The sequence below is a fragment of the Bos javanicus genome, chromosome 2 (assembly GCF_032452875.1).
Source record: "Bos javanicus breed banteng chromosome 2, ARS-OSU_banteng_1.0, whole genome shotgun sequence".
NCBI lineage: Eukaryota > Metazoa > Chordata > Mammalia > Artiodactyla > Bovidae > Bos > Bos javanicus.
In genome coordinates, this window is record NC_083869.1 from 503,779 (window position 1) to 529,198 (window position 25,420).

The window sequence follows — 25,420 nt, forward strand, 5'->3', positions numbered from 1 at the left end:
CTTCCCAACCCAGGGATTGAACCCAGGTCTCCTGGATTGCAGGTGGATTCTTTATCAGCTGAGCCACAAGGGATGCCCAAGAATAATGAAATGGGTAACCTATCCCTTCTCCAGCAGATCTTCCCAACCCAGAAATCAAACTAGGGTCTCTTGCATTGTAGGAGGATTCTTTACCAACTGAGCTATTAGGAAGCACTTTTCTATGTATGAGAATATGCAAGAGTCTGCACTCACTGAAATCATTTTGTTGATATGCATCTCACCTATCTGGGGCCAGTAACCTGTGTTTTCACAACCTGAGTTTCCTCATGGCTCACCTTAAGGAGTGGCTACAGTCTGATGGCTGCTAAATGACAGATATTCTTTTCTTTCCTGAGTTTCCTCAAAGCTCATTGACTCACACTGATGACTATGACATCCTTGTTTACTGATATGGCAGGAAATATTCCATATCTCAAAATATTTCATTTCAGGAAATATTCAATTTATCATGCATAAATTACCAAATTTTAACTCAACATCCTGCACAGGAATAGTCATATTTTAATTTGAAAATCATCTGAGAATTCTTCTTATTTAAGCAAATGAGGCTGAAAAGATAGGTTTAAGTTGAGAAAGACTGTCAGGGAATTCTCAGTCATTAGCAGTGTATTTTAGTTTTCCCATACAGTCTCTAAGGCAGTGCTCTGGGAAGACTAAAATAACTGCTCACAAAAACAAATCTGGGCTCACATGTAGCTCCCACAACTCCCTGACAACTGTAGATAAGAGAAGAGGAGAAAAGGAGAGGTGGGCAGATATCAAAGGGATTTTCTTCTATGGAAATGTTTTTAAAATATTGAAATATTTCCACACCAATTGATCAAGAGCCATTATCTGAGACCCTACCCCTCAACCAAGACATTGGCTGGCATTTCCAGTCATTGGAAATGGTGACAATATCTGCCAGTTTTCTAACCCTGTTAAATAAAATTTCCACACTTGTTAAATCTCATGAACATGCATGCTGTTGACCTGAAGAATGATCCTGCCTAAAGCTGTATTCTTACAGCAGAATCAGGTTTAACCGAAACACAGGTAGTTCTGCAAGCCTGGCAGCAGAAGGTCCAGTCACTGCTCCTGTGTTTTCTCTTCATGTATAATAGCCATAAGTGGGCAAACCTATCTCTACCCTTGGATTGATCTGCCATTTCTATAGTATGTTCTTGGGTTTCCTTGTTCAGTGCTCCAGGAAAATAGCAGAAGTGAGAATGTGGGAATTTCACCAAAATAAAAATGCACATAGAAGCCAGACCTTGATCATGCCACTCCTCAAGACTGGTGCAGTAAGAACTAGGTACTCTAAGGGGTGTTTAGTTGGATCTGGCCCCAGAAATAGCTCAGGAAATCATAATTTATAGAGTAGAAGATGCACTACCCTTCTAAGAATGCCCAAACTCTGTAGGTCCATGTAAGACAGCCCAGACCACAAAGATTCCCTAATGCAAAGCATGAGGCATTGGAGTTCTTTCTACTCCAGCCAGAGGTGCAGAGGGACAATGATGCCCACTGATAACTCATACAAAACCCAATTCCCCCTTTCTTCAACCCACCCCAAATTCAGAGGACCTCTCAACTGTGCAGAGTGAAGATGCTCCTAGTTGGAAGAAGGGATGTGAAATGGGCAGGAGTTATCCTCTCAGGCAGGAAACCTAAATCACCTCCCCAGGACACATTTATTTCATTGCATCTGTCAGAGGCAAGAACTAGTGGGAGATATCTATATACACACAGATTTTTAATAAAGACAATTTGGGGGCTGAAATTGAGGAAATCCCATATCCACAAGGTGTGCAGCAAGGAAGGAAAAGTGATGAATACCTATAATCCACAGGGTGGTAGTCAGGAAGTAATATCCAAGGGAAGCAGAGCTTCTGAAACTGACTGAGCAGGACCCTGTGGAGCTCCAGGGCACAAAAACCCTTCTGTCCCATTCCCTGGGTTCCAAAGTGCAGGTTCAAACAGTTGCTAATCAGGGAGGGTAGGGGATATAGAGATAATGGAGGAGCATTCAAGAAATAGTGCAGCCTTGGACCAGGGTTCTGGTTGCCCCTCAAGGGATACACCTAACAACATTTCTTACTTCTTCAGCCAAACTAAAACTCCCACCAAGTGGAAGATGTTAACTACTTTATGTAGTGTTCTTCATTCCAAAGGTCAGTTTGCCCATTATCACTGATGCCAGAAGATCTCTCAGTTAAAGGAATGCAGGTCCTGCAAGCACCATGATCAGCAATACCATCCCTTGACTATAAAACTCCTCCCATACAACCTCCACTGTGTATTGGGACACACAGTTTTCAGGGCATTAGCCTGCTGTTGCCCCCTTTGCTTGACAAAGCAATAAAGACATTTTTTTCTGTAATACTTCACCCAAAACTCTGTCTCTGAGATTTAATTTGGTATTGGGGTACAGAGGCCAGATTCAGCTTCACATCTGCTGAACTTTGCGGTGTCTCCAACACTACCTCATTCATAACATCTGTCTATTCCCAAGGCCTTCTCAGGGCACACCAGAGTTTCCCAGTGCTGACACATTACACCAGCCTCTGGTGTCTTTGGCCCACAATGACAGTGGATACCAGAAAGAAGAATCCAGAGAAGAAACAACCTCCCTCTGGGGGAACATAGAGAGCTATATATTGGTAAAACCAGCTCTTTGGACACTGAAGAAGAGAATTGAGAGGAATAGATATTACCAGCAGCAAAGAATATTGCAGGCAAAGTTACAAGATGCCCAACAACATGCTACGGAAAGTGCCACCAGCCCAATTAGAGATGGGGTTATGTCTCAGGTGGCAAGGAGGCCTGGCAGAGAGATGGTATGGCAATATTATCTGTGACTCTCAGAAACATAGTGAGCACTGAGATGCTCAGTTCCCTCAATGAAAATAACAGAGAGTTGCTGGAGGATGATATACGCCAAGGGAGATGTAAAGAAAGCTTTACTATGGAAAAACTAACCTATTGCAACTTATGTACCTTTTTAGTCATATTAAAACCCTTGCTAAACATCTTCCTTGTACCAGGCACAATGCTAGTAAATAAGACAATGCAGTTTTAGCAGATGACTACTTTAGCAGAGTTATGTGTAAACTATTATGGTACCCAAGGACAAGTAAGGCCCTGCACTGGAAATACAGAACGCATTGTAATGAAAGCATTTAAGTAGGTATTAAAGGAGGCTCTGAGGAACTCTTATATTTGGGGAAGTCTGTTTCATGAGCTCTGGGTCCCCAAAGCAGAAGGCAACCTCATTTTCCCCATCCACTTTGTAGATAAATAGGCATGTGACATGGCCTCCTCCAACCAGACACTTTTACTTGAGAGGTAGGCTTGGAGATTTGATCAATGTAACAAGGTGTGCTCAAAGCAAAGTGACAGAGGTCCAGATACTCAGGATCCAACAATGGGAGAGGAAGTCCAGGCAAAGCAGCAGAACTTACGGGTCTCATGAAGAAAACCCCTACTCATGGTGTCTTTCAGAAAATCCATGATCTGTATACTATTCTTAGATATACTCCTATTTCTCTTAAACTTACTAAAATGGGTGCTATTTGTCAACTGAAAAAAAAAAATCACAAAACCTAAAAGTTGAGAATTATCTTTGAAAACTGGAATATTTCTTGCCATATCAGTAAACAAATGATGTCCCAGTTGCCAGTCATCAGCAATCACAGCCCTCGGGGATGAGCCCTCGGGGAACTCAGGAAAGGAAAGAATACCCACCATCTATAAACAGTAGCCCTCAGACTGCAGCCACTCCCTATGGTGAGCCCTAAGAAAACTTGGAGTCTTGTGAAGTCACGGCATACTAGCTCTAGACAGGTGAGGTGCACATCAGACAATTTATTTCAGTGAACCGACTCTCATATCTTCCCATACATAGAAAAGTGCTAAATTCCTTAACTTGAGATATGTGATTTCCTTTCACTGACAATGATCTTTTGATGTTCAGACTACCTGCCTTTTGTTGCAAAATTCTATATAACCTAATTCTTCCCCTAGCTTCCTTGGAGCAATTCTCTCAGGGTTACTTGAGATGCTGTCTCCCGGGCTTGGAGTCCTAAAAGTTTTCACTGAATAGAACCTAACTATCAACTTTTAGGCTGTGAATATTTTTTTTTTAGTCCACATGTTTTATTCAGTGTATATTCTTAGGATTTCAAGCCCAGGAGGCAGTATCTCAAATAAACCTGTGAAAACTGCTCCAAAGAGGTCAGGAGGGGGAGCCAGGCTATATGAGTTTCACAACAAAGGACAGGTAATCTAAATGTCAAAAAAAAAAATTATTGTTAAGCAAAGAAAACCAGACATCTCAAGTTAAGGAATTTAACTCTTCTCCATATACAGGAAGATACAAGAGTCTTGACTCATTGAAATCATTCTTTTGATAGGCATTTCAGCTATCTGGGGCCAGTATTCTGTGTTTTCACATCCTGGGTTGTCTCAGGGCTCACAGTTCACTGTGGAGGGCTATAATCACTGATGACTGTCCCTTGTTAATGCCTTTTGTTAACTAATATGGCGGACAATATTTTGTTTCTCATGTTGATTGCAACTGTTGATTGAAATGCAAATACAACTATATGCATTACAAATAGAAAAATTCCTACTAAAAAGACTTAGGAATAAAATCAGCACCATCCAAATCAGTTAGAGGATGAGATTTATCAATCCAAGAGAAATCAGGAAATAACAGGGGAAAAAGAATCAGAAAAGAAAAAGTATAGGGGGGGCGGTCCTAAGACAGAAGAGGAATAGGACGGGAAGACCACTTTCTCCCCCACAAATTCATCAAAAGAACGTTTAAACACTGAGTAAATTTCACAAAACAACTTCTGAATGCCAGCAGAGGACATCAGGCACCCAGAAAAGCAGCCCATTGTCTTCAAAAGGAGGTAGGAAAAAATATAAAAGACAAAAAAAGAAACAAAAGAGGTAGGGACAGAGCTCCGTCTGGGAAGGGAGTCTTAAAAAGAGAGAAGTTTCCAAACAGCAGGAAACATTCTCACTGCCGAGTCTGTGGTGAGCCTTGGAAGCACAGAGGGCAACATAACAGGGAGGAAAAATAAATAAATAATTAAAATCCACAGATTATAAGCCCAACGGTAACTACCCCAGTGGAGAAGCAGCGCAGACGCCTGCATCGGCCACTGGCAGGCAGGGGCTGGGCAGGGAGGCGCGGGCTGCATTGCTTAGAGTAAGGATTGAGCCTGAACGCCCCAAGGGTAATCAGAGTGAACTAGCTTGGGCTAGCAAACCAGACTGTGGGATAGCTACCATGCGAAAAGCCCTAAGACACCACCAGCACTGCGCACAGAACAAAGGACTGAACAGAACTAGCAGGCTGCAGACCATCCCCTTCCAGTGACGGGCAGCCAGAGCCGGAAGGGGGCAATCGCAGCCCCAGAGAGACATTATCTACAAAATTGCAAGCAGGCTTCTTTGCTAAGACTTCATGGGGTTCTGGACAGTCATCATCCACCTGAGAAGGTGCATCAGTTGTACACCCAGAAAACCGAGGGGCAGGGACGGCAGAGGCGATAAGTCGCAGTGACTGGGCTCACCAAACACCTCATCACCTGAGCTGCTCAGACCTGGGAAGGGCACAAAACGCAGGACCTATGGAGTCTGCGCCTCTGAGGACTACCCGAGTGCCTGAACCTGAGCAGCTTAGACCTGGGAGGTGTATGCAGCCCAGAGCCAGCCTCGGACAGTTCCCAGTGGAGCAACCTAGAGCCTGAGCTGTGTGGGCAGGGAGGGCACATGCACCGTGAGCAGGGGCAGGCCCAGTGTGGCTGAGACACTGCGAGCACTCCCCACAGATGCCAGTGCTATTTGTTTGCAGCATCCCTCCCTCCCCAAAGCACGACTGAACAAGTGAGCCTTAAAAAAGTGTCCACCACCACCCGCCTTGTGTCAGGGTGGAAATCAGACACTGAAGAGACCACCAAACAGAAGAAGCTAAAACAGAGGGAACTGCCTTGGAAGTGACAGGTGCAATAGATTAAAACCCTGTACTTAGTACCGACTACATAGGAAGGGGCCTATAGATCTTGAGAAATATAAGCTGGATCAAGGAACTATCTGAAAATGAACTGACACCACACTGCCCACAACACCAGAGAAGGTCCTAGATATATATTTTACTATCATTATTTATTTCTTTTAATTTTTAAGTCCTCTATTACTCCTTTAATTTTCATTTTTATAACCTATTATTACTTTGCAAAAAAAAAAAAAAGAGAGACAGAGAGAGACCTATTTTTTTAAAGCAAACTTCATATATATATATATATATATATATTTCTCAAGAGGCAGATCAGGTGGTTTGGTATTCCCATCTCTTTCAGAATTTTCCACAGTTTATTGTGATCCACACAGTCAAAGGCTTTGGCATAGTCAATAAAGCAGAAATAGATGTTTTTCTGGAACTCTCTTGCTTTTTCCATGGTCCAGCGGATGTTGGCAATTTGATCTCTGGTTCCCCTGCCTTTTCTAAAACCAGCTTGAACATCAGGAAGTTCATGGTTCACATATTGCTGAAGCCTGGCTTGGAGAATTTTGAGCATTACTTTACTAGCATGTTAGATGAGTGCAATTGTGTGGTAGTTTGAGCATTCTTTGGCATTGCCTTTCTTTGAGATTGGAATGAAAACTGACCTTTTCCAGTCCTGTGGCCACTGCTGAATTTTCCAAATTTGCTGGCATATTGAGTGTAGCACTTTCACAGCATCACCTTTCAGGATTTGGAATCATTCAACTGGAATTCTATCACCTCCACTAGTTTTGTTCGTAGTGATGCTTTCTAAGGCCCACTTGACTTCACATTCCAGGGTGTCTGGCTCTAGGTCAGTGATCACACGATCGTGATTATCTGGGTCATAAAGATCTTTTTTGTACCCCAGAGACATATTAATCAAATTAACAAAGATCGAACACAAAGAACAAATATTAAAAGCAGCAAGGGAAAAACAACAAATAACACACAAGGGAATTCCCATAAGGATAACAGCTGATCTTTCAACAGAAACTATGGCAAGACATAGTTAAAGTGATGAAAGAAAATAATCTACAGCCCAGATTACTGTACCCAGCAACGATCTCATTCAAATATGAAGGAGAAATCAAAAGCTTTACAGACAAGCAAAATCTAAGAGAATTCAGCACCACCAAACCAGCTCTACAACAAAGGCTAAAGGATCTTCTCTAGACAGGAAACAAAAAAATGGGTGTATAAACTCAAATCCAAAGCAATAAAGTAAATGGCAACGGGATCATACTTATCAATAATTACCTTAAACGTAAATGGGTTGAATGCCCCAACCAAAAGACAAAGACTGGCTGAATGGATACAAAAACAAGACCCCTAAATATGTTGGCTACAAGAGACTCACCTCAAAACAAGGGACACATACAGACTGAAAGTGAAGGGCTAGAAAAAGATATTCCATACAAATAGAGACCAAAAGAAAGCAGGAGTAGCAATGCTCATATCAGATACAATAGACTTTGAAATAAAGGCCATGAAAAGAGACAAAGAAGGACACTACATAATGATCAAAGGATCAATCCAAGAAGAAGATATAACAATTATAAATATATATGCACCCAACATAGGAGCAAAGCAATATGTAAGACAAATGCTAACAAGTGTGAAAGGGGAAATAATAACACAATAATAGTGGGAGACCTTAATACCCCACTTACAACTATGGATAGATCAACTAAACAGAAAACTAACAAAGAAACCCAAACTTTAAATGATACAATAGACCAGTTAGACCTAATTGATATCTATAGGACATTTCACCCCAAAGCAATGAATTTCACCTTTTTCTCAAGCACACATGGAACCTTCTCCAGGATAGATCACATCCTGGGCCATAAATCTAGCCTTGGTAAATTCAAAAAAATTGAAATCATTCCAAGCATATTTTCTGACCATTATGCAGTAAGATTAGATCTCAATTACAGGAGAAAAACTATGAACTTTCCCCTTAGCACAATCTCTTTAACAAGTGGTGCTGGGAAAACTGGTCAACCACTTGTAAAAGAATGAAACTAGAACACTTTCTAACACCATCAGATCAGATCAGTCTCTTAGTCGTGTCCGACTGTTTGCAACCCCATGAACTGCAGCACGCCAGGCCTCCCTGTCCATCACCAACTCCCAGAGTTCACTCAGACTCACGTCCATCGAGTCAGTGATGCCATCCAGCCATCTCATCCTCTGTCGTCCCCTTCTCCTCCTGCCCCCAATCCCTCCCAGTGAAAGGTTGTTGTTGAATCACGTGAATACACCGGGATTCTTGGCCCCCAGAGGAGAAGAATTCAATCCGGGGCCAGAGACGAGGCTTGATCGCTCAGAGCTTTTGTGTAATAAAGTTTTATTAAAGTATAAAGGAGATAGAGAAAGCTTCTGACATAGGCATCAGAAGGGGGCAGAAAGAGTACCCGCTTGCTAGTGTTAATAATGAGGTTATATACTCTCCAGTGAATCCAAAGAATGTCTGGAGGTTGTAAAGACCTCATCAGACCTACTCCCATAATTAACATTTTAAGATAACAGAAGGTTGAATCCAAAGACTGTCCTTAGGCAGGATACATCATTGGTATATAATCCTAAGGAATGTGGAGAAAGAAAAAAAGTTTGTCCTTTCTTCCTCCTTGAGAATTCCAGACCCCTCTCTCTTTGGGGACCCCTAGACTCCTTATCAACCTGCCTAGGAAATGACTCTCTCACCAGCATCAGAGTCTTTTCCAATGAGTCAACTCTTCGCATGAGGTGGCCAAAGTACTGGAGTTTCAGCTTTAGCATCATTCCTTCCAAAGAAATCCCAGGGCTGATCTCCTTCAGGATGGACTGGTTGGATGTCCTTGCAGTCCAAGGGACTCTCAAGAGTCTTCTCCAACACCACAGTTCAAAAGCATCAATTCTTCAGCACTCAGCCTTCTTCACAGTCCAACTCTCACATCCATACATGACCACGGGAAAAACCATAGCCTTGACTAGACGGACATTTGTTGGCAAATTAATGTCTCTGTTTTTGAATATGCTATCTAGGTTGGTCATAACTTTCCTTCCAAGGAGTAAGCGTCTTTTAATTTCATGGCTGCAGTCACCATCTGCAGTGATTTTGGAGCCCAGAAAAATAAAGTCTGACACTGTTTCCACTTTTTCCCCATCTATTTCCCATAAAGTGGTGGGACCAGATGCCATGATCTTCTAACACCATGCACAAAAATAAACTCAAAATGGATTAAAGATCTAGACATAAAACCAGAAACTATAAAACTCCTAAAGGAGAACATAAGCAAAACAGTCTCCGACATAAATTACACCAGGATCCTGTATGACCCACCTCTTTATACAGAGTGAAGTAAGCCAGAAAGAAAAACACCAATACAGTATACTAACGCATATATATGGAATTTAGAAAGATGGTAACAATACCCCTGTATACGAGACAGCAAAAGAGACACTGATGTACAGAACAGTCTTTTGGACTATGTGGGAGAGGGAGAGGGTGGGATGATTTGGGAGAATGGCATTGAAATACGTATAATATCATATATGGAATGAGTCACCAGTCCAGGTTCGATGCACGATACTGGATGCTTGGGGCTGGTGCACTGGGACGACCCAGAGGGATGGTATGGGGAGGGAGGAGGGAGGAGGGTTCAGGATGGGGAACACATATATACTTGTGGCAGATTCATTTTGATATTTGGCAAAACCAATACAATATTATAAAGTTTAAAAATAAAATAAAATTAAAAAAAGAAAAAAGAAGAACTGTAAAAAATAAATAAAAAATAAAAGCAAAAATAAACAAATGGGACCTATGTAAAATTAAAAGCTTCTGCACAACAAAGGAAACTATAAGCAAGGTGAAAAGACAGCCTTCAGAATGGGAGAAAATAATAGCAAATGAAACAACTGACAAAGAATTAATCTCAAAAATATACAAGCAACTCCTGCAGCCCAATTCCAGAAAAATAAACCACCCAATCAAAAAATGGGCCAAAGACCTAAACAGACATATCTCCAAAGAAGACATACAAATGGCTAACAAACACATGAAAAGATGCTCAACATCACTCATTATCAGAGAAATGCAAATCAAAACCACAATGAGGTACCATTTCACGCCAGTCAGAATGGCTGCGATCCAAAAGTGTACAAGCAATAAATGCTGGAGAGGGTGTGGAGAAAAGGGAACCCTCTTACACTGTTGGTGGGAATGCAAACTAGTACAGCCACTATGGAGAACAGTGTGGAGATTCCTTAAAAAACTGGAAATAGAACTGCCATATGACCCAGCAATCCCACTGCTGGGCATACACACTGAGGAAACCAGAATTGAAAGAGACATGTGTACCCCGATGTTCATCGCAGCCCTGTTTATAATAGCCAGGACATGGAAGCAGCCTAGATGCCCATCAGCAGACGAATGGATAAGAAAGCTGTGGTACATGTACACAATGAAATATTACTCAGCCATTAAAAAGAATACATTTAAATCAGTTCTAATGAGATGGATGAAACTGGAGCCTATTATACAGAGTGAAGTAAGCCAGAAAGAAAAACACCAATACAGTATACTAACACATATATATGGAATTTAGAAAGATGGTAACGACAACCCTGTATGCGAGACAGCAAGAGACACAGGTGTATAGAACAGTCTTTTGGACTCTGTGGGAGAGGGAGAGGGTGGGATGATTTGGGAGAATGGCATTGAAACATGTATAACATCATATGTGAAATGAATCACCAGACCAGGCTCGATGCATGATACAGGATGCTCGGGGCTGGTGCACTGGGATGACCCAGAGGGATGGTATGGGGAGGGAGGAGGGAGGAGGGTTCAGGATGGGGAACACATGTAAACTTGTGGCGGATTCATTTTGATATTTGGCAAAACTGATACAATTATGTAAAGTTTAAAAATAAAATAAAATTTAAAAAAAGAAAAAAGAAAAAAAAAGAGATTTAAAAAATAATTCTTAAAAATGATTGAAAATAATAAGAAAAAGATAAAACAAGCAGAGGATCAGATCAGAGATGAAGAGAGACTCTACACAATGTGAAAGAAATGACCATTCAGACAAGACATAGATAAGGAACCTCTAATGCCCAATCCAATGGCATAGTACTCACAGAAACTGTGCTGAATTGTCAGTTTAAGTAGATAAATCCATAAAGTGATCCGTTCTATCGGAATTTACTGTTTAGAGAAGGGATGGTGAATCTAAAGGAGCTCTAACAACAATTGGCATGCTTGTACATGTAGATGTGTAGAACTCTGCTCTCACACATGGCAAACTAGTCACATGCTAGTTCAAAAGGACACTTCGGGGATATCTAAGTATGAAATCCTACAGACCACACCCCTGACCACTCCCAAAATGAGAAAGAAGTGGAAAAAGACAGACAAGTAAAAAAGAGGGAGCAAGGGACAGTTGTGTAAGACCTCAGTGACCACCCAGCTCTCTGTGCCAGATACTACCCAAGCTCCTGCAATTGGGCAGGGCCATGGGATCACTTCCCATCCAAGGACTATAACAGGTCACATCTGATGCTACTTCCAGACTATGGCAGAAACCCAAGTGGCCCTCCTCTGAGGCAGCCACTGAATGCTGAGAGATCTTTGGGATGCAGGAAGCTGTCTGCCAGCTGTTCATGAAGCTGCTGTTTTTTTTCTCTCATAAGTTAGTTTCCATCCCACGTTGACTCACACAAACCACGATCTTTCCATTAATACTTTCATAGTAATATGCCTCAGATATATGAGCTTAGTCCCCTCAGGAGAGGGAAGGACAGAATAATATTGGGGTTGAGAGAAGGAATAGAGAATATTACATTCATTTATAATATTTTATTTCTTAAAAACAAAACAAACAAGAAAACCTGAGGCAAAGGGAATAAATTTTCCTCATTTTGGGGGGTAAACATACAGATATTTGCTATACTATCCTCTGTGATTCCCTTGATGTATTTTTTTTTTTTAGTTTAAATTTCAAGTAACTTAAAATTTAGAGAAGAAAAATACCAAAAGTGTCATATTTTTAGAAAGTAGAGGAATCTAAATTTTCAATGACAAGGACCATTTTGCTCAGTCCAAAAGAGGTTCTGGATCCTGAAGCCTGGAAGCCATCCAGATGGTAGGGTGCATTGGCTCTGAGCATCCTGGCTTTGAGGAAATACAGATGAAGTTTTACTGATGAAACCCTCCAGGCTGCAGCTGCAGGTTCGGGATACACCCTATTTCAACTAAGAAAGGAATTCACACACAAACTGATCTGGCACCTCAAAGCCCAGGACCCTGTTGCTTTACCCTGCCTGAGAGGTACTTCTGCCCCTGGCCCTCTGTGGGACCACAGTTATTGATAGCACCCACTGAGCAGGACCAATACATTCAACAACATCCAGATGACTTCTCTATCTCAGGACTTCATGAACAAATAAAAACAATGAGGATTAACTCAGAATTACCAAGCCCAGACCATGGGAGAACAATAGCTTGTTTACTGGAGCATCAACCCAGCAGACACTGTGATTTCAAGCAATATGTGGTAATGAAGAGTCCCAGTCACCCTAAGGTCCTGTGAGAGAGGTGTAGCCCTCAAGGTCACAAGAACAAGAGAGAATACTCTTGTCTATGATCCAGACATAAGAAGTGTTCACATACACCCAGCACACCTGTGACCCCAGGTGCTGTGACAGGACTCCAGCTTCCTTTTCTCACCTTTACACTGTCATGCCAGGGATTGACAATTCTGCCCTAAGTTGAATATCAGTGATGTCAGAAGACACAGCAGGAGCAGGGCACAACAGCCTTGTAAAAGGCCTGTAATATGGACCCTTGATCTCTGCTTGTGTCGAGATCACACAGAGAATTCAAAATCCTCTCCAGGCCATAGCATCAGAAGCTACCCTGAAAGTGAAAGTGAAAGTGTCAGTCACTTAGTCATGTCCAGCTCATTGCAATCCCATGGACTGCAGCCTGCCAGGCTCCTCTGTCCATGGGATTCTCCAGGCAAGAATACTGGAGTGGGTTGCCAATTCCTTCTCCAAGAAGCCACCCTGGACAGTTAAAATAGATTCTGCCTTTGTACGAAAAAAGATTAACACCTTCAACCAGCCTCTGTCTTTAATGTTTTCCAATTGTTTTTAATGTTTTCCAACTGTTTTTAATGTCTTCTGGTTTTCTTTCAATGTTCAGGTTGGGGCAAGTTGAGTGTGAAGGGAAGGAAGTTTTTATAAGGCAGGGGCAGCGTTGGAGTGAGGGACCAACCTGCTCTTCCTTGAGATCGTATAACTGGTTATGGTCTGGGTATAGATTAGAATACTCCACAAGATGGCAGAGAAGAAGAATGTGCACTCGTCATCTCCTGTGAAAACTCCAAAATTACAACTCACTGCTGAATAACCATTGACAGGAGAATGTTGAAGTGAAGTGAAGTCGCTCAGTCGTGTCCAACTCTTTGTGACCCCATGGACTGTAGCCTATCAGGCTCCTCCGTCCATGGGATCTTCCAGGCAAGAGTGCTGGAGTGGATTGCCATTTCCTTCTCCAGGGGATCTTCCCAACCCAGGAATCAATCCCAGGTCTCCCGCATTGCAGGCAGACGCTTTACCGTCTGAGCCACGGATCCCACCAAAAAAAGATATCCCATGTCCAAGGGCAAAAGAGAAGCCCCAGCAAGACATTAGGAGGGGCAAAATCACATTTAGAATCAAACCCCATACCCGCCAGAGACACTCAGACAAACAAAACGTGCTCACCAGGAGACCCCACAGAGACTGAGACAGACTTGCTTTTGAGTGTTTGAGTGTCACCTGCAGAGGTACGGCTCAGCAGTGGCCTGCCACAGGGGCAGGGGCTCTGGGTGCAGCAGAGCTGGGTGTGATATAAGTCCTCTTGGAGGAGGTTGCCATTAACCCCACCATAGAGCCACCAAAACTTACACAGGACTGGAAAAACAGACTCTTGGAGGGAAAACCTTGTACACAACAGGACCTGAGAGAAAGGATCAGTGACCCTACAAGAGACTGACCCAGATTTGCCTGTGTGTGTCCAGGAGTCTCCAGCAGAGGTGTGGGTTGGTGGTGGTCTGCTGCAGGGTTGAGGGCACTGAGTGAGACAGTACATGTATGGGACCTTTTGAAGGAGGTCGCCATTATCTTCATTACCTCCACAATAGTTTGGTCTCAGGTCAAACAACAGGGAGGAAACACAACCCCACCCTTCAACAGAAAATTGGATTACAGATTTACTGAGCATGGCCCCATCTCACATGCTAGTAAAGTAATGCTCAAAATTCTCCAAGCCAGGCTTCAACAATTCGTGAACGATGAACTTCCTGATGTTCAAGCTGGTTTTAGAAAAGGCAGAGGAACCAGAGATCAAATTGTCAACATCCGCTGGATCATCAAAAAAAGCAAGAGAGTTCCAGAAAAACATCTATTTCTGCTTTATTGACTAGCCAAAGACTTTGACTGTGTGGATCACAAGAAACTGTGGAAAATTCTCAAAGAGATGGGAATACCAGACCACCTGACCTGACTCTTGAGAAATCTGTATGCAGGTCAGGAAGCAACAGTTAGAACTGGACATGGAACAACAGACTGGTTCCAAATAGGAAAAGGAGTACATCAAGGCTGTATATTATCACCCTGCTTATTTAACTTATATGCAGAGTACATCATGAGAAATGCTGGACTGGAAGAAGCACAAGCGGGAATTAAGACTGCTGGGAGAAATATCAATAACCTCAGATATGCAGATGACACCACCCTTATGGCAGAAAGTGAAGAGGAACTCAAAAGCCTCTTGATGAAAGTGAAAGTAGAGAGTGAAAAAGTTGGCTTAAAGCTCAACATTCAGAAAACGAAGATCATGGCATCCGGTCCCATCACTTCATGGGAAATAGATGGAGAAACAGTGGAAACAGTGTCAGACTTTATTTTTCTGGGCTCCAAAATCACTACAGATGGTGACTGCAGCTATGAAATTAAAAGATGCTTACTCCTTGGAAGGCAAGTTATGTCCAACCTAGATAGCATATTCAAAAGCAGAGACATTAATTTGCCAACAAAGGTCTGTCTAGTCAAGGCTATGGTTTTTCCCGTGGTCATGTATGGATGTGAGAGTTGGACTGTGAAGAAAGCTGAGTGCCGAAGAATTGACGCTTTTGAACTGTGGTGTTGGAGAAGACTCTTGAGAGTCCCTTGGACTGCAAGGACATCCAACCAGTCCATCCTGAAGGAGATCAGCCCTGGGATTTCTTTGGAAGGAATGATGCTAAAGCTGAAACTCCAGTACTTTGGCCACCTCATGCGAAGAGTTGACTCATTGGAAAAGACCCTGATGCTGGGAGGGATTGGGGGCAGGAGGAGAAGGGGACGACAGAGGATGAGATGGCTGGATGGCATCACTGACTCGATGGACGTGAGTCTGAGTGAACTCCTGGAGTTGGTGACGGACAGGGAGGCCTGGCATGCTGCGATTTAGGGGGTCGCAAAGACTCAGACATGACTGAGCGACTGAACTGAACTGAACTGAACTGAGCATAGTCCTACCCATCAGAACAAGACCCAGATTCCCCCACAGTTAGTCTCTCCCATCAGGAGGCTTCAATAAGCCTCTTATCCTTATCCCTCAGAGGGCAGACAGAATGAAAACTACATTCACAGAAAACTAATCAAACTGATTACATGGACCACAGCCTTATCTAACTCAATGAAACTATGAGCCATTCCATAAAGGGCCACCCAAGACGGATGGGTCATGGTGGAGAGTTCTGACAAATTTTGGTCCACTGGAGAAGGGAATGGCAAACCACTTCAGTATTCTTGCCTTGAAAACCCCATGAACAGTATGAAAAGGCAAAAAGATATGACACTGAAAGAAGAACTCTCCAGGTCAGTAGGTCCCCAATATGCTACTGGAGAAGAGTGGAGAAATAAATCCAGAAAGGATAAAGAGACGGAGCCAAAGCAAAAAGAACACCCAATTGTGGATGTGACTGGTGATGGAAGTAAAGTCCAATACTATAAAGAACAATATTGCATAGGAACCTGGAATGTTAGGTCCATGAATCAAGGAAAATTGAAAGTAGTCAAACAGGAGATGGCAAGAGGGAACATTGACATTTTAGGAATCAGTGAGCTAAAATGGACTGGAATGGGCAAATTTAACTCAGATGACCATTATATCTATTACTTTGGGCAAGAATCCCTTAGAAGAAATGGACTAACCCTCATAGTCAACAAAAGAGTCTAAAATGCAGTATTTGGGTGCAATCTCAAAAACAACAGAATGATCTCTGTTTGTTTCCAAGGCAAACCATTCAATATCACAGTAATACAAGTCTATACCCCAACCAGTAATGCTGAAGAAGTTGAAGTTGGACAGTTCTATAAAGACCTACAAGAAATTCTACAACTAACACCCAAAAAATATGTCCTTTTCATTATAGGGGACTGGAGTGCAAAAGTAAGAAGTCAAGAGATGCCTGAAGTAACGGGCAAATTTCGCCTTGGAGTTCAAAATGAAACAGGACAAAGGCTAGCAGAGTTTTGTCAAGAGCATGCACTGGTCACAACAAACACCCTCTTCCAAAAACACAAGAGAAGACTCTACACATGGACATCACCAGATGATCAATACCAAAATCAGATTGATTATGTTCTCTGCATCCAAAGATGGACAAGCTGTATTCAGTCAGCAAAAACAAGACCAGGAGGTAACTGTGGCTCAAATCAGAAACTCCTTATTGCCAAATTCAGACATAAATTGAAGGAAGTAGGGAAGACCACTAGACCATTCAAGTGTGACCTAAATAAAATCCCTTATATTTATGCAGTGGAAGCGATAAATAGATTCAAGAGATTAGATCTGATAGACTGAGTGCCTGAAGAACTATGGATGGAGGTTCATGACATTATACAGGAGGCAGTGACCAAGACCATCCCAAAGGAAATGAAATGCAAAAAGGCCAAATGGTTGTCTGAGGAGGCCTTACAAATAGATGTGAAAAGAAGAGAAGTGAAAAGTAAAGGAGAAAAAGAAAGATATACACATTAAAATGCAGAGTTCCAAAGAATAGCAAGGAGAGATAAAGCCTTCCTCAGTGATCAATGCAAAGAAATAGAGGAAAACAATAGAATAGGAAAGACTAGAGACCTCTTCAAGAAAATTAGAGATACCAAGGGAACATTTCATGCAAAGATGGGCACAATACAGGACAGAAATGGCATGGATCTAACAGAAGCAAAAGATATTAAGAAGAGGTGGCAAGAATACACAGAAGACCAATACAAAAAAGACCAGATAACCACTCACCTAGAGCTAGACATCCTGGAATGCGAAGTCAAGTGGGTCTTAGGAAGCATCATTATGAACAAAGCTAGTGGAGGTGATGGAATTCTAGTTGAACTAGTTCAAACCCTAAAAGATGATGTTGTGAAAGTGCTGCATTCAATATGCCAGAAAATTTGCAACACTCAGCAGTGGTCACAGGACTCGAAAAGGTCAGTGTTCATTCTAATCCCAAAGAAAGGCAATGCCAAAGAATGCTCAAACTACCACACAGTTGCACTGATTTCACATGCTAGCAAAGTAATGCTCAAAATTCTCCAAGCCAGACTTCAACAATACATGAACCATGAACTTCCATATGTTCAAGCTGGATTTAGAAAAGGCAGAGGAACCAGAGACCAAATTGCCAACATCTGTTGGATCATAGAAAAAGCAAGAGAGTTCCAGAAAAAAAAATCTACTTCTGCTTGAGTGACTAAACCAAAGCCTTTGTGTGGATCACAACAAACTGAAATTTCTTAAAGAAATGGTAATACCAGACCACTTTACCTGCCTCCTGAGAAATCTGTATGCAGGTCAAGAAGCAACAGTTAGAACTGGACCTGGAACAAAAGACTGGCTCCAAATCAGGAAATTAGTAGGTCAAGGCTATATATTGTCATACTGCTCATTTTACTTATATGCAGAGTACATCATGCAAAATGCTTGGCTGGCTGAAGTACAAGCTGGAATCAAAATTGCAGGGAGAAACATCATCACCATTATGGCAGAAAGTACAGAAGAACTAAAGAGCCTCTTGATGAAGGTGAGAGAGGAGAGTGAAAAAGCTGGCTTAAAACTCAACATTCTGAAAACCAAGATCATGGCATCTTGTCCCATCACTTCATAGAAAGTAGCGAGAGTTTTCACTTTCTTGTGCTCCAAAATCACTGCAGATGGTGAGTGCAGCCATGAAATTAAGATACTTGCTCCTTGGGAGAAATGCTATGACCAACCTAGACAGTATATTAAAAAGCAGAGACATTACTTTGCCAACAAAGGTCCATCTAGTCAAAGCTATGGCTTTTCCAGTAGTCATGTATGGATGTGAGAGTTAGACCATAAAGAAAGCTGAGTGTCAAAGAACTGATGCTTTTGAACTGTGGTGTTGGAGAAGACTCTTGAGAGTCCCTTGGACTGCAGGAGATCCAACCAGTCCATTCTAAAGGAAATCAGCCCTGAATATTCACTGGAGGGACTGACACTGAAGCTAAAACTCCAATATTTTGGCCACGTGATGGGAAGAGCTGACTCATTGGAAAAGACCCTGATGCTGGGAAAGATTGAGGGCAGGAGGAGAAGGAGATGACAGAGGATGAGATGGTTGGATAGCATCACAGACTTGATGGACATGAGTTTGAGCAAGCTCCAGGAGTTGGTGATGGACAGGGACACCTGGCATGCTGCAGTCCACGGGGTTGCAAAGATTCAAACATGACTGAGTGACTGAAGTGAATTTTCTTTAAAGAAACAAAAAAGAAAGACTGTCTTTTCCATGAGAGGTGGCAACTCCCAGTCAGACTGACCCTAAAAAAACCAGCCATCCTGGGATTCACTACCCACAGCAGCTATAAGGCCTTAGCTCCCAGCTGCTGTTTGGGATTCATCACATCTGTCCCCTAAACCTGTGAGCACAGCCTAGGGACAGGGCTCACTCTCAGCTTCCTCTGAAAGGAAGGGTGAGCCTAGGTTGTGTGAAAGTGAAATCTGGGTCCTCATCACATGGAAGATACTTTGACTCACCATAGTAGCAGTGAATGGGATGTTGTCAATCAGGGAGGATGTGATGCCTGAGACCCAGACCACCAGGATGATGGCAGCTGTAAGGCGCTGATCTTCGGGGACCATCTGAAAGCAGCAGATAAAAGTAGGACTGTTTACCATAGCTGCAAAAATCATACACACACACACTGAGGATTTGTTGGTAGGACACGGGGGACTCCAAAGAGATAACAGGGCTCCTGTTCCTTCCTCTTCCACACAGGAAACCAAAGGCGACTCTGGTGTACAAACAGCACTATCTGGACTTTTCCAACACCTACCAGGAGCCTGGGACAGAGTCTATGAGTAATTCAGAGTAGTAACTCCAAACCATGCTCAAACCAACTAACCCTTGGATCAGTGTGGGGTGAGGGGAGTGCGGAAAGCAGAGTGTCCCTGTTCCTGATGACCTGATGGGACACCAGATGCCACACTAGGCACACTGACCTCACTTCCTGGCAAAATCCTTGGGTTAAGACCTCTATGCATCACTTACTCAGACTACTGTCTCAATTGTTCTTCCTAGAAAGGTTTCAACTAAAAGCTAATAGAAAAATTGCGAGCATCTGTAATTATATATTCCTTGAAAAAAGTCTCTTTTCATCTCTAGCCTACATAGGCTAAAACAGGTTCCCTGTTATATTTTTTACATAATGAATGAGATCTATTCTAACTAATATTTTTTTTCTTTTTTTACAAAAATCAAAGGAATGGTGGCTGGAGCACATTATATTTCAGTATTCAATGTACCTTTATTAGCAAAGCAGTCTGTTCTCCAACATATTCTATTAAGTGGAGATGTGCCAATGCCTAGAAGAAATAAATGTATGATGAGAATCAGTTTTAAACTGAGAAGAAATGCAAAGGCTTAAAAACATATCTTTAAAATGAAAGTAAGTGAACATGGGCTCTCATTGCTTATAAAAGATCAAAGACACAGTCTAAATAAGTTACTCTCATATGGATACTGAAGATTCTTCAAGATGAGAGCAGAGTGGCACTGGGAGGAACTTCTGCCAGTTCGCATTAATACAAACATTAATTTGTATTAGAGTCCATGTTAAATTTAAATTTGGATAGAAAGCCATTTCTTTTTAAGACCACTGTGGGGAAGACCTTCAAGAGGGCAGAGTAGTAAGACACGAATATCACCCTTCTCCCCACAAATACATCAAAAATACACCTGCTTGTGGAACACCTCTTACTGAACACCAACTGAGAGCTGGCAGAAGACCTCGGACTTTCAACAAGGACAACTTATCTCCACAAAACAGGTAGGGTGAAAGAAATGAGAAAAGAGACAAAGGAATCCAGATGGGACCTGTGCCTCTGGGAGGGAGGTATGAATGAGGAAAAGTTTCTGAACACTTGGAAACCTTCATGGGCAGGCACATAGGAGAGCTTTGGAGCCTCAGAGGTGAGCACAGCAATCGGTGTGCAGAGGGAAAAGGGAGAGAACTCTGCACAGAGGTCAGTGCTGGCCAGTTCCCACTAGTTTGAGATGTTGTCTGCATGTACACAGGGCAGGTGGGGGCTTGGCGCCAGGGCTCAGGCTTCAGAGGTCAGATCCCAGGGATAGAACTGGGGTTGCCTACCACGAAGACAGTCTGAGGGGGCTAGTACTACATAGCTGAGGAAGTCAAGGAAAAAGCCTGGGCCTGCCACAAAGGCAAGAGATCATTATCTCAGGGACCCTCAAATTTCACGAGGTCACAGATGACAGGACCACACCTCTGCAAGTGCCAGAGACAAGTGCCAGTGGCAGTACAAACTGCAACTGTTATCTCTGACCCTAGAAGTGAGTGTTTCAGGCACTGCCATTGCCACTGAGCTGTGAGCAAGCACAGGTCACTGCCCATACCTTCCAGGGAGCTTGTGCAGCTTGGCACTGCCAAGGGACCCATGACCTGGAGCCAACTTCCCTGGGAGAATGCAGTTTGCCTCAGGCTTCTGCCACCACAGGCACTACCAACACTTCCCAATTGTGTCTGCTGTTTCCCTCCCTCCCCCTGGCTTGAGTGAGCAAGTGAGCCCTAATCAGCCTCAGCCGCTGCTTTTGCCCCTTTTGTCCGGACAGGGAACAGACAATGGAGGGCGGCCTACAAACAGTAGGACAAACAGAACTTGGACAAAAGCAAAGCTGAGCACCAGGAGCTGTGTGACCAAACAAGATGAAGGGAATTTGCTCATGCAGTGACAAGAGTAGTGGAGTAAATCCTTGCAATTGTCTTGGTAAACTCTGCATCTGTGGAATATCTCAGTAGACAATGAGTGCTCCCATATTTGAAGCTGTGGAATTCAGGGGCAACTGTGAACTTTGGAAGCAAATACAAGGTAAAATAATGCCAAATCAGAATCTGAGCTGGCCGCACAGTGCCCACAGCAGGTCTAGAGATGTTCCTAGAAATATTGGAGGACGTCCTGAGAAGATAGATTGGCTGGAGCCTCACTGTGGGGGCAAGGAAACTGACAGCTGAGGCCACAGGAAAATTGTCTTCTTACTACCACTCTTTATCTCTCTATGTATATATGTAATTTTTTTCATTTTGTTTTTTATTGTTGATTTTTTAATTATTGTTTTTTACTTTTTACTTTTTATTTTTTTATTTTCTTGCACATTATTTTTAAATAAATGTATTTTATTTTTCCCCTATTTCTACTGTACTTTTTCATTATATTGCATTTTTTCTATGTTTTTATCTTTTTCTTTGTTTTACTTTGTTTTTAATCTTATTTTTAACTATATTTTATATTTCTCTATTTTTACTTTACTTCCTTGTTGTATTTTTCTCTTGTTTTCTTCTCTGTTTTGTTTTTACATTTTTTCTTTTGTTTTATTGGTGTATATGTTTCATGCTTTATTTGCCTTTTTTTAAGTTTACTCTCCACATTTGATTTCATCTTGGTGCTATGTTTTTGCTAATTTATCTTTCAGTGTTTTACATTTATGGGTTTCTTTTTTGGTTCAATAGCTCTCTTCTTTTTTGTTTCCTTTTTTTTCTTTCCTCTTCTTTTTGTGAGTTTGAGTGTGCATTTCTTTGTGTGTTTTTGTTTAGTTTTGTTTAGTTTACTATATTTCTTGGGGTTCTGTCTACATGTTATTTTCTTGTTTGATTGATTTTTTTCTTTTTCTTTATCTTCTGTGCCAAGTAGTTCGTGGAGCCTTGGTGCTCCAGCAATGGGTTGGACTTGAACTTTTAAGGTGAGAGACCTGCATCCAGGATGTTGGACCACAAGAGAACTCCTGACCCCATGGAATATTAACTAGAGAAAGTTCTTCCAAAGGTCTCATCCCAACACTAAGACCTGGCTACACCCAACAGCCAGAAAGTTCCAGTGCTGGACACCTCATGCCAAACAACTAGAAAAAAGGAACACAACCCCACCCAATAGCAAACAGTATAGCTTGAAGCTATACTAAGCTCACAGACACCCCCTCCCCTACAGAAAAAAAAAAAACACTGGATGCACCACTGCCCATTAGAGGGAACAGATCCAGTTTCACCAATCAGAACATAGGCACCAGTTTCACCCACCAGGAATCTATTCAAGGCACTGATCCAACCCCACCCATTAAGGGAAGACTCCACAAGTAAGAGGAACTACAATCTTACATCCTGTTGAAAGGAGGCCCCAAACACAATAAGTTAAACAAAATTAGAAGACAGAAAACTTGCAGCAGATGAAGCAGCAAATTAAAAATCCACAAGACCAAACAAATGAAGAGGAAATAGGCAGTCTACCTGAAAAAAATTCAGAGTAATGATAGTAAAAATGATCCAAAATCTCAGAATGGAGGCACAGATAAATAGAATTGATGCATGGATTGAAAAGATACAGGAAATGTTTAAAAAGGACCTAGAAATAATGAACAATCAGCAATGAACAACACAGTAACTGAAATAAAAAATACACTAGAGAAAACTAATAGCAGAATAAGTGAGGCAGAAGAATAGATAAGTAGAAATAACTGAAGCACAGTAGAATAAAAAAGAAAAAGAAAGGATGAGAAGAAATGACAACAGTCTTAGAAAGCACTGAAACAACTTTAAGTGCACCAACATTTGAATTACAGGAGTCCCAGAGAAAGAAGAGAAAAATAAAGGGCATAAGAAAATATTTGAGGAGACAATAGTCAAGAACTTCTCTAACATGGGAAAGGAAATAGCCACCCAAGTCCAGTAATCCAAAAACAGTCCCATACAGGCAAACTCAAAGAGAAACACACCAAGACACATATTAAGCACAAACAAAAATTAAACACAAACACACAAAAATATCAAAAGCAGCAAGGGAAAAGCAACAACATACAAAGGAACTCCCATAAGGTTAACAGCTGATCTTTCAGTGAAAATTTGTAGGCCAGAAGGAAGTGACAGGCTATACTTAAAGTGCTGAAAGGAAAAAAAAAAAAACTACAACTAAGATTACACTACAAAGCAAGGATCTTGTTCAGATTCAATGGAGAAATCAAAAGCTGTACACATTAGCAAAAGTTAAGAAAATTCAGCACCAGCAAACCAGCTTTACAATAATTGCTAAAGGAACTTCTTTAGGCAGAGAACACAAGAGAAGAAAAACACCTACAAATGCAAACCCAAAACAATAAAGTAAATGGTAATAAGATTGGACATATTAATAGTTACCTTAAATGTTAATGGATTAAACACTCCAACAAAAAGACATAGACTGGCTGAATGGATACAAAAAGCAAGACCTAGATGTATGCTGTCTACAAGAAATTAACTTCAACCTAGGGACACCTACAGACTGAAAGTGAGCCTGGAAAAAGATATTCCATGCAAATGGGAATCAAAAGATAATTGGAGTACTATAACTCATATCAGATAAAATAAACTTTAAAATAAAGACTATTACAAAAGACAAAGAAGAACACTACATAATGATCAAGGATTCAATCCAAGAAGAAGATATAGCAATTATAAATATATGTGCACCCAACATAGAAGCACCTCAATACATAAGGCAAAAGCTAACAGTTATGAAAAGGGAAATCAACAGTACCACAGTAATAGTAGGGGACTTTAACACTCCACTCACATCAATGGTCAGATCATCCAGAGGAAAAGTTAATAAGGAAATGCAAGCCTTAAATGACCCATTAGACCAAATCAACCTATTGATATTTTCAGGACACTCCATCAAAAGAAGCAGAATACACTTTTTTTCAAGTGCACATGGGAGATTCTCCAGGATATATCATATCTTGGGTCATAAATCAACTATAAATTTAAGAACATTGAAGTCATATCAAACATTTTTTTCTGACCACAAAACTGTAAGATTAAATATCAATTAACAGGAAGACAAACACATGAAGGCTACTCAATACACTCCTAACTAACCAAGAGGTCACTGAAGAAATCAAACAGAAAATAAAACAATATCTATAAACAAATGACAGGGAAAGCATGACAATCTATAACTTATGGGATGAAGCAAAAGCAGTGCTAAGAGGTAAGTTCATAGCAATACAAACCTAACTCAAGGAACAAGAAAAGATCAAATAAACAACCTTACACCTAAAGCAACTAAAAAAAGGAGAAGAGCAACAACAACAACAAAACTAAAAGGTAGTGGAAGGAAAGAAATCAAAGATCAGAGCAGAAATAAATGAAATATACAAAATACCAAGCATTTTTATGACAACAACAGTAAGAGATTAAATATAAATTAATGGGAACACAAACACATGAAGACCACCCAATACACTCCTAGCTAACCAAGAGGTCATTGAAGAAATCAAACAGGAAAGTAAAAAAATAATCTATAAACAAATGACAGGGAAAACATGACAATCTATAACCTATGGGATGAAGCAAAAGCAGTGCTAAGAGGGAAGTTCACACCAATATAAACCTAACTCAAGGAACAAGAAAAAATCAAATAAACAACCTTACACTTAAAGCAACTAGAAAAAGAAGAAGAACAACAACAACAAAGCCCAAAGTTAGTGGAAGGAAAGAAATCAAAGATTAGAGCAAAAATAAATGAAATATATGAAATGTATGTGAAATAAGTGAAAAAGTAATAAAGATCAATAAAGCTAAAGCCTAGTTCTTTGAGAAGATAAAACTGACAAACCATTAGTCAGAATCATCAAGAAAAAAAGGACTACACAAATCAATAAAATTAGAAGTGAAAAGGGAGAGGTTACAACAGATAATGCAGAAATGAAAAGGATCATAAGAGACTATTACAAGCAACTATATATGATGGAGAAA

The 25,420-nt window shown here is 41.3% G+C and overlaps 1 protein-coding gene across 4 annotated transcripts in view; it reads right to left on the reverse strand.

Annotated features, from left to right (window-relative positions):
- Positions 1-25,420, reverse strand: part of OCA2 (OCA2 melanosomal transmembrane protein) — a 293,422-nt gene that overhangs the window by 22,512 nt on the left and 245,490 nt on the right. For 3 of the 4 annotated variants that reach the window (XM_061431332.1, XM_061431331.1, XM_061431340.1), the window contains 2 exons: positions 19,926-19,985; positions 19,158-19,262 (listed from right to left, as the gene is read on the reverse strand). The exons of the other annotated variant lie outside the window; for it this stretch is intronic. In XM_061431332.1, coding sequence (XP_061287316.1) covers positions 19,158-19,262; positions 19,926-19,985 — 165 coding nt within the window. The remainder of the gene's footprint in view (positions 1-19,157; positions 19,263-19,925; positions 19,986-25,420) is intronic. 4 annotated transcript variants of the gene reach the window in all.